This window comes from Syngnathus acus, chromosome 17, assembly GCF_901709675.1.
Source record: "Syngnathus acus chromosome 17, fSynAcu1.2, whole genome shotgun sequence".
Taxonomy (NCBI): Eukaryota; Metazoa; Chordata; class Actinopteri; order Syngnathiformes; family Syngnathidae; genus Syngnathus; species Syngnathus acus.
This window is the reverse complement of record NC_051102.1, coordinates 9,416,150-9,426,414: the sequence shown is the minus strand read 5'-3', so window position 1 is coordinate 9,426,414 and position 10,265 is coordinate 9,416,150. Positions and strand designations below refer to the sequence as shown.

The 10,265-nt window shown below is 44.9% G+C and overlaps 1 protein-coding gene across 1 annotated transcript; it reads right to left on the bottom strand.

The window, feature by feature from the left end:
* Nucleotides 1–1,456: 1,456 nt before the first annotated feature.
* Nucleotides 1,457–6,256, bottom strand: LOC119137089 (glutamine synthetase). The gene is made up of 7 exons (XM_037276117.1): nt 6,102–6,256; nt 5,264–5,467; nt 3,794–3,955; nt 3,283–3,429; nt 3,072–3,199; nt 2,762–2,961; nt 1,457–2,476 (listed from the first exon to the last, which is right to left on the bottom strand). Exons 2-7 carry the CDS (start codon nt 5,427–5,429, stop codon nt 2,164–2,166), a joined length of 1,116 nt encoding a protein of 371 aa, XP_037132012.1. The 5' UTR covers nt 5,430–5,467; nt 6,102–6,256; the 3' UTR covers nt 1,457–2,163.
* Nucleotides 6,257–10,265: the final 4,009 nt, after the last annotated feature.

The window sequence follows — 10,265 nt, the reverse complement described above, 5'->3', positions numbered from 1 at the left end:
ACCATTTGCTTACTCCCTTCTCTTCCAAACCTATAATTTAATGACACGGGGTCTGTGGGTTTACGTTCCGATATTTGCGGGTGTCCCACTTTGCGTCCGACTGTGGAGGCGTAGGCCGGAGTCTAACTTGGCACTGGCTCTTGCGCAACTGTTGAATGCCAAATAAAGCCACGTGAGCGGTCACCAAGTTCACGGACCATCCGCGTTCCTCAATTGCATCGACAGTTTGCTGCAAACATCAAAACGGGTCTTTTGTGATACCAACACTGGATTTCTTTTCCCCCCCACACAACCTTCCTATGTGAAAAGGTGCTTAACTCTTCCAGTGTTATCATACTGAGCAGTTTTTAAGAATCATTTTCTTATCTGCTGAACAGTTTCCAAAGTATTGTTGTCTGAATGAACTGCAAACTTTGTGTCTTGTTCCAAATTTTCCAAGAACAGCCCCTCCCAGAGGAAAAAGCTCACAAAAGCAACAAGTTTCACTGACCGGAAACTTAAAAGAACAAAACAAAGTGTGGCACGTGTTAGCTCTATTCAAAGCAGAAGCTCCGAGAGATGATTGGCTTCCTTGCTTCTGGCAGACCAGCGAGGGAGCTGCTTGTTGCCCAGTCGGGATGTGGAGGAAAGGTCTTAAAAGTAAACTGTGCTGGCCCTCCCCCACAAAAAGGAAAGCGCATTCTAGGGAAAGGAAAAGTTTGGAGATGCTGTTTTGCTCGTGTGTTGTTGCCATGACTTTTCGGCACCCTGTGTTGTGTTGTCCTGACCTCAAGAAAGATTCTTATCTCGGAAAACTCAAAGCTGCTGAGCTGTCGCATGTTGACTGGACATAGAAATGCTGATGCGTGTTTACATTTAAGTAGGCGGCAGCCGCAACCACTAGTCAACCAAGTTGTTGACTATTACCTCTTGTGCTAGCTAGTCCCAGCATGGGTAAGAAAATCTGCTCGGCAGTGCAAAAATGTGACAAAAAAGCACATTGTAACAAAAAGAGATCATTTTAAACGTAGCCAATACTGACCACTCAGAGACTGATCTTAATTGCGATTTTAGAAGCACGTACCCAACTGGGGACTAGTCCCATTTGTTGACTTAACATTCCCACAATGAGCAACAGTGTGTAGTAGTAGTACACTTATCTAATGTCGCGTGATTGAAAGAAGAGAGTCTGCGGTCTCGCATGGATGAAATAAGTATGTAGGATCCTGCCTTACCCTGGCCAACAGAACAACTTAAGATGTCCCACCCCCCCTTTGTTCTCATTTTAAATCCATCCCTGTTGTGCTAGCGGCTAGCCTCATACCTAGCTAGCGCTAAGCTAGTTGACTTCTCAGGTCTGACATCCAAACTCCCCCCCCCCAGACAATATGCGAGGACTCATGACTCAATTGTGAAAATCTTGATTTGTCGTTTGTTCATAAGCACTTCTTCTCAAGTTAAAGAACAACACAAGTCATCAAGGTTGTGATAAAAATAAGTTTTAAATGTATCAAGAGAAAAATAACCCAGGTCCAGTAAACTTGACAAATTTACCAAATGGGGCGCATTAAAGAAAGGATAAAACTCCTTGAGGAAACTACAAATGGCATTATGGACAGATCCACCACATTTGAACGTCATCTGGGCACAAACATCTACAAAGTGTATCAACACGGGTGACCCAGTGTGTCAGAAATCTGAAGACAAACGTTGCCATTAAAATTACACTTCATCATAAAACTCAAAGCGTTAGTACCGTGGGAAAGGGAAGGTCAGCAACAAAGGAAATGAGCAGATCATGAACTAAATATTTCTTACGCCGTACATGCGCCGTACCCAGCCTTAGCAGCTCGACGCTTCAGTGTCCATGGGCTTTAGTTCATTTAGGGGGTGGACGGGTGAGGAACGGCATCGACATGGCTAGAAAATCTGTTACAAAAACCAATCCCTTCTAACAATGAGGGGAAGGTACCCTGCCATGACCAGAGGGGAGCTACCAAAGATATCAATTGACCGTTTGAAGTTGACCAGCCAACTCGACAAGCCTATTAAATTTAGGTTAAGACAGCTCTATGGGAGAAGTGGGGAAAGGAAATACAGTACTAGTTAAAAGAAAAGATCAATGTATGAGGGAAGGGGGGGGGGGGGGTGTTGGCAGTGGGAGTCAATCCACGATTTGTGGATTCAGTAATCCGCGGGCTCGTCACCCTCCTCGCTCAGCAAACAGGTGCGAATGAGCGCCTCGGTGACGCTGTACGGGTCGCAGTTGGCCGACGGGCGGCGGTCCTCGAAGTAACCTTTCTTCTCCTGGCCCACATTGCGCGGGATGCGGATGCTGGCGCCGCGGTTGGCCACGCCCGCAGAGAACTCGTTGATGTTGGAGGTCTCGTGGTGGCCGGTGAGGCGGCGGGCGTTGTCCAGCCCCCCTTTGGGATCGTAGGCACGGATGTGATAGCTGTGCCTCCTGCCCAGCTTTTCGATGGAGTCCTCGATGGCTCTGGAAGGAGACGGCACAGATCTTTGAGGACCGAGATGAGATAGATCTTTGAAGATACATTTGGGAATGCGTGAAATGTCAAAACAACCATTCTGGGGTGACATTCAGACTTGTCAGGCCAGCTGCACACATAGTAAAAGCAGCATCGTGTGATATTGACTTAGTCAGCCCATGTCAGAGGACTGGTTATCTGCAGAGTTCCTTACAGAATGATTAGAGTAGCGTGATTTCCCAGTTTTCTGGAATCCTCATCGCAAATGAACCAGAGCGCTCTTCGACACTCACTTTAGTCCATCGTCCTCTCTCATCTCCTTTGTGCTGAAGTTTGTGTGGCAGCCGGCGCCATTCCAGTTGCCGGGGATCGGCTTGGGGTCAAAAGAGGCGATCACCCCAAAGTCTTCGCAAACGCGGTGCAGGATGAAGCGCGCCACCCAAAGGTGGTCGCCCATGTCGATTCCTTCGCACGGGCCAACCTGGAACTCCCACTGGACACGCACAACAACATTAAAACGTGATTTCCAACATTCAAAACGAAATGGTTGGTTTGAAGTTGCAATATGAGCACTAAGACCAAGTCGCTCATCCCTGGTCTTACCTGGGCCGGCATGACTTCTGCATTTGTTCCACAGATCTGAACCCCAGCATAGAGGCAAGCTCTGTAATGGGCCTCCACGATATCTCTCCCGTAGGCTTTGTCTGCTCCCACACCGCAGTAGTATGGCCCTGAAAACACATCACGCATTGGATTTGTCATCAAAGCCCAATGGTGACATTTTCCGCTGGTGACATCTGCCAAGCTCACTCACCTTGAGGTCCCGGGAATCCGTTGGATGGCCAGCCAAAGGGGTGACCGTCCGTGCCCAGGATGGTGTACTCCTGCTCCATGCCAAACCAGGGAACCTGATCCGCTACCATCTTCATCACCTTATTACACGTCAGTCTCAGGTTGGTTTCTGCACAGATGGGAAGGGAAAGCCGTTTCAATTAGAAGCCCTATAATTGCTGTTTGTGCGTCAGCTATTTTACCCTCATGTGAGACTCATTTCAGTGAAATAGATGAAGGGATACGTTGTGCAATTTCTAAGCCTAAATTAGCTTCTAATGGTGCGACTTATTGCATTAGTCCAACCATGTGCCTCCTAATGTGAAGTAGGCCACTCCGGGATGTAACGTAACACAAAGGCCTAGTTTTAGTGTGCACTAGCAGACAGAGACGTTGACCATCTGCTCCACACCAAGGAGGGTTCACGCACAGGTCAGGTCAGCTGACATGTAGATATCGGAGAGAATGAGGTTTCCTCACGACCGGTTTCTCACCTGAAGGCATGCGGTTGTACTTGAACACCTCGCAGAGCACCAACTTGTTTGGATCTTTGCGAAAGGGGTCGCGGAACATGGCGGCGGGGATGAGATACATGTCGCTGTTGGAACCTTCGGCCTGGTACGTGCTGGACCCGTCAAAGTTCCATTCGGGTAGGTCTGAAGGAGACGAGATGAAAGGTCGCGTGGGTCAAATCTTATAACGATTATTAACGTGTGTCATGCAAGAACATTTCAAGCCCAACGCATTTGTCAGTCAAAATATTCTTATCCGTCATTCTAGAATATGATCTCAAATGTATTTATTTATTACAGAAGGTGCGTTGGCTGGCCTCGATCCAGCCGGCACATTGTAATTACGTGGCAGCAATGACAATGAAATGGCACGCCCAACTAGACTGACTACAGAATTGATCTATTTCGTATAAAATAAATAAATAAATAATAAAATTAGCTGGAGTAGAGAATTTGTGAACGCAACAAAAATAGCAGTTGTCATGCGTATTGTGCAGCGTTGAGGATCTTGAGTAAATCACACGCTGTAAGAGCACTACAGTACCCAGCCATTGTTTCCTCATCGCGTGTGTGTGTGTGTGTGGGGGGGGGGGGGTGTCTTGAAATGAATGATAGTTCTCTGAAACTTTCAATGGGACTCAACAGAAGTACGAGGAATGAACTCAGGAATGTACGAACTTGAAGGCTGGCTGCTAGCAAGGAACCGGTTTGTTTAGGAATATTCTAGCAATGTTCTTGCAATTAGCGTTAAAAACAAGACCGGCCGGGTCATACCAAAGACTATAAAAATGGGACCCATTGCCTCCCTGCTTGGCACTCAGCATTAAGGGTTGGAATTGGGGGGTTAGATCACCAACTGATTCCCGAGCGCGGCACCGCTGCTGCTCACTGCTCCCCTCTCCCCCAGGGGATGGATTAAAATCACACGGGGATGGGTTAAATGCAGAGGACAAATTTCACCACACCCAGGTGTGTGTGTGACGATCATTGGGACTTTAATCTTTAATCTTTAATACAAAAAGCTAATTTGCCTGAAACATTTCAGCAAAATGATGCATAGCCTTGACTTGAGAAGCTTCAAGGGAAAAAATTCATTTGCATGTTACTGAGCCTTTTTGGGGAGGGTCGCGCTCTTTTCATTTAACATTTTGAATGAGACTTATCCAGTAAAATATGTTCCGTTTTTTAAAGTTGTAATTAAAAAAAGTCTGTCTACTATTATGCTTTTTACTGAGCACGGATGTTTCATGCTTGAGTAACTTTCCATTCATCCCTCCACTTTGAATAGTGCATTTGCCAAATCCCACTGCTCAACTGCTCATGGAAATTTACCGGAAACTTTCCGGAAATTTACCCGAAATCTTACACCCGTTTGGAGCCCAAGTTAAGATGGCACCAAATTGACATGCGGTCGCAAGGACAATAAAAAAAAAAAAAAAAAGAGCTTCTTACCTTCAACACTTTTGGGCTCAAAATCCAAAGTTCTGGTTTTACACCGCAGGCCTTCCCCAGTCCCGTCCACCCAGATGTACATGGCCTGGACTTTATTCCCTTGAGGCAGCTCCATGTACTGCTGCTTGATGACTTTGCTCAAGCTTGCGCTGGACGACGTGGCCATCTTTTCTTTAGTTTTTTTAAATTCCTACTATAACAAACCTGCATACCAGACAACAGGATGAGGAGGAAGGGGGAGAGAGAGAGAGAGAAACAGTATAAATATGAGACCGCAGTGTGCCTAATACGTGACGCTAGGGGGCCAAAAAATACACCCCCAAAGGACCACCACCATTGTTCACGTTTCTAGAAAAGAAAAAAAAAAAAAAAAAAGACAACCGCTCAAAACTACAGCGGAAATGATGAAAACTCGCCGCCATCGTGTTCATTCTTAGAACCTAATCGACGAGATACGACGGTAAATTCGGTAATCGGGTGGAATAAACGTCTCCATGCTCGTCATTTGTCTTTCAATCGAGGCTGGCTTCGAAATGTCAGCACGAGGAAAGCGAAGCGATTCAGCGAAAAGTGAAGAGTACAAGCACCGCACATCCTGTGCCTTGTAGCCATGGTTACACCTTGAGTGAAGAAATATTACATCATCAACGGCAGCGACGGCGAGGTGACACTCGTATAACGCAACACTCATATACACTACAATGACAAAAAAAAGCTACGACTACACATTAAAGTATTTAAATTTACAGATCAAATATGTCCGGTGTGGGGGCGGGAATACAAGTCCAGTCAGTAGAATTAGCGGTCATATAGCGAATTAGTATCAGAGACAATTTACCTGGAGAAACGAGAAATTTTAAATATGAACGAAAGGACTTGCGGGTCCAGTGTTTCGTCTTGAGATGTTCCTTCTGTGTTTCTACCATTCTCCGGTGCCGAAGCGCGATTCTGACCTTTTTTTATAAGGAAACGACTGGCGTTGGGGGATCTGATTGGACGGAAGCGTGGCCTCGCGTCAGCTCCACTGTGACAGAGGACTGAGCTGGCTGCTCATTGGTCAGGCCACAATTTAGAACCGCCCACTTTTCTTTCCGCAGAGTCGCCGCGTGGTAGCAACTTGTGCTCGGGCTCAACCACGCGAGCTTTTTTCTCACACGCAGACCCCTTCCTTGTGCTTGCACGTACACGGACACGGTGTCACGACTGTGGACAAAGCTTGGTCAAGCTCGTTTGTTGTTTTTGTGTCATCTTCCAAGAAACGAATTCCGTTGGAAAAGAGAGCGAGCCCTTCGTCCGTTGAACAGGATGTTACCTTGTCCTCGACGCCACCTTGCGTTATAAATAGGTTACTGCAGCTATTCTGGTTTGAATTATGTAATTCCATCATGCACAACCATTCGACGTTGGATCCACACGTGAGTGGATCGTGGCCATGAGGCGAGCACACAGCTGCGGAAAGTGTCTCCTGACCACGTCTGAAGTGAAATGTTGCTTTTTCTGTTTGCAAATAATGCAGTTAATCAGAGTTGCAGTCAGCCCCTAAACAGTCTCACGTGAGTAGTCGTGCTAGTTTCAGATTTAATGTACCTCATTGAATATATATTTCCAACTCCAGGCGGGTGGCCCATGAATGCATTCCCCAATTTGGCCTTGACCAATTCAAAGCTGGTTTTTAGAAAAAGTTGGAACATCCTGCAATGTCAAACGTGTTTGGTAAATGAGAGAAAATGCTATGTTTTCAGCATTTAGCATGTTTTAAATCATCATTAGCAACCATTCTAATTTATGTTTCACCACAGAGGTTAAATACTCGAAACACCGACCAGCCAGTGACATTATTCAGGTGTTCTCATCCAAAAGGCCAATGAGGGTGCGATATACGTAATGTAGGATTAAAATGGCCATTTTGCAATCATGGAGGAAACTGGAGCGAGCACCTTCCCGTATGGATTTCTGAATCTCTCAGCTCAAATTTGCCCTAGAATCCTTACATGACATTGCGTGCTTGTGCACGCTTGGGAAGACCTCAGCAAAATGACGTGTGAAATTTGAAGATGTAATCGCCCTGGTTGACTTGAGACACGCAGGAACATATGACAATGGTATCATTTGAAATCTTTAGAAAGTGCGTGTGTTTATCCCCTGATTTGTTTTTGTTCCCACGGCAGATTTTGTCCCACGAGGCGGCGGCAGGTGCTCTCCTTGTTTGTGTTGATCCTCTTGCTGGATCGAGTCTTCACAAAAATAGTGAAAGCTACACCAGCTGGCTGCTGAACATCTCGTTCATTTGCTTGCACGGGTTGCTTCAATGATGATGTTAATAGTTAGAGCATGTATGACCACAAAGGTCGAATTTATCCATTCGTTTATTTCCTCCTCCATGACCACAAAAAAAAAAAAGAAGCTTGCTTTTCTGTTGTTAAAAAAATACTCTATGCTGGTGCACAGCGCCATCTGGTGACAAAATGCAAATGACACGTCTTAATTTTTTGTGTTGCTTGGAATGACACAAAATTGGCAAAAAAAGACTTCAATTCACTCACTGTTCGATATCAGTACAATAATCATGCTTACAATACATGAACACATTGATTGCTTGAAAAAGTCCAAACATTTCATTAAATAATGTTTCAGTCTGATAGTTAAACATACAGAGTACGGATAGATAGATGAATGAACTCCCTGGACGCATTGCAACAGCCAAACATGGTTGAATTCATGTACTTTAGTAATTACAAGGTACGGCGTGCTTAACATTCTGATCTGAGTGTGGGCCGGACACTCATAAACCACCGATTAAATTTACCTTCCGTGTACTTTATTAGTCCCGCGTGGGGAATTTTCCTTCAACGACACAGAGGTTATGTCCCAGTTTGAAGATAAAATTACGGCCTGTCTTTTTTTCTCTCTTTTCTCCATTATCATGTTGGGCTGGAGGGCATGACCTGCTGTGCTGCTCCAGCCTGAATGTTCTCTCCAGTAATTAAAGACATGTGCTGTGACAGCTCACATGCAATCTCAAATCCTTGCGAGGTCAACTTGTGCCACATTGGTCAGTATGCGTCATAGTTCAGGTACAGGATCTTCTGTCAATCTCATCATGTACATGTTCTCTTTAATTAGTTGGGTGCATCGTTCTGAATGTTCTTCATGTCTGTTTCCATGCCAGTGTAGCTGAAGCGTAACTATTCGTAGTAGTTGTACTCGATTTTATAACCGATTTTTAAAATGTAATGAACAGCTCATCAATTCAGCAGTTAGCGAGAAGAGTAGTACGGTTAAATACTATCTTATGTTATTAGGAGTGGTAGGCCCAACTGTAAAATGTAAAACATCTCATTTCACAAGATGACACCTGTAGACAAAATATCAATGTAAGGAAGAAAAAAAAGAAATCAAAGACATACTGTGTTCTGATTTGAAATAAATGCAAGACAGCACCATTATAACGTGTTTTTTCCACTCCAACAACCATCTGATTAGATTGCGTTCTTTAAATTATAAAGTGCAGTATCCTCAAGACACCAAGAGAGGGCAGCAGTTAGCCATCTAGGATTTCCTTTGGCAGTGAAGTCGTGAAAAGCACAGGCCGTAATCATAAATGCAAAGTCTTTCATAAAGGAATGCGTTCCCCCCTATAGCGATAAAACCGAAATCAACATTAGCCATTGGCTTTGATACCAGTTATTACATGTCAAACGTGTATTATGTATAATGAACCGGCCTGTCCAAATGTAATTAAAAGGCCTTTTGCAGAACGTGACAGGCCTGGACAAAATGGAGAGATGTTTTTGTGTGTATGTGAAAGACTTAAATGAGAAAAAGTGTGTGTGAGAGAGAGAGAAGAGGGGGGGGGGCAATCCACCTTCATCATCATGCTTTCAATTAATAATTGCATGTCATTTATTCATCTATGAAATGGCATGCACAAAGGGCCTTTTTATACATGCTACAGTTTGGGTGTGCTGTGTAATTGGGAGCCATGCAAATATGGCAACCATCCGCCATCGGTGTGCTGAATCCGACTTGTGGGCCTTGACTTTGACACCCGATGAAGCCCATACTGCGTTGTCGCTTGTGTTTTGCATTCCAAGCTGTCCACATATTTGACCAACATTTTTGACGATACGAAAACGATCCCCTCCGAGGACACATTTGCACCACAGGACAGTGGTCCACTTTAAAAATGAACAAGGCTGACAACACAATGGTGGCTGTGGCCTGTAAATCAGGCGAGGAAGAGCCTCCGGGGATTGCGTTGCTCCTAAGCTCTTTCAAAGCGCTTTTATATGGAGCGTCAATAGGCAAACGCTTTGCAATAACACTTATTGGCACCACGGCGGCGGCGGCGGAATAAGATGGATTGTTCACATGAAAATCAACAGGCGAGCCACTGCAGCCGGGATTGTTGTGATTTTTGCCGTCTCCGTCATCCCGCCTGTGTGCACGTTTTTGTCAGAGAGCTGCGTGAGCCGTCATGGGTTACATTTAATCCAGCCTTCTTGCTCTTCTTTGGGATAATAACTTTTTTTTTTTTTTTTTTTCCTTGAGCTCCATTCCAGGGCTTGTCTGTCATCTTGACACGGCAATATCTTCCAACTCCACTGTTTCATAGTCACTTTCATTTATTTCCAAATACCATTTCACAGCCTGCTGCCTTTAACTAGGTATCACACTGGGAGTGGGCTGCAGATTCAATTGAGACAACAACATTGCTGCCCCACCCCACCCCCAAATAAGTGAATATGGTAAGTGGCAGACTTTATAAAAATGAATTTCTTTTGCACCATTTTCTTGTCTCGAATTTGTGTTTGTCATGCCCTCTTGAATTCAAATAGGGTGTCTACACTTGAGCCTTTCTTTCTGGTTATCGCAGCTTCTCGGATTTCTGTTTGTGAATATGTCAGCCCAAGAATGTTTTCAGACAGTAATGTTGGTTATTGTCAATCTTATTTTCACCCAACACTTTGCTTCAGTCATGATAAATAATTTGCCCGCCACA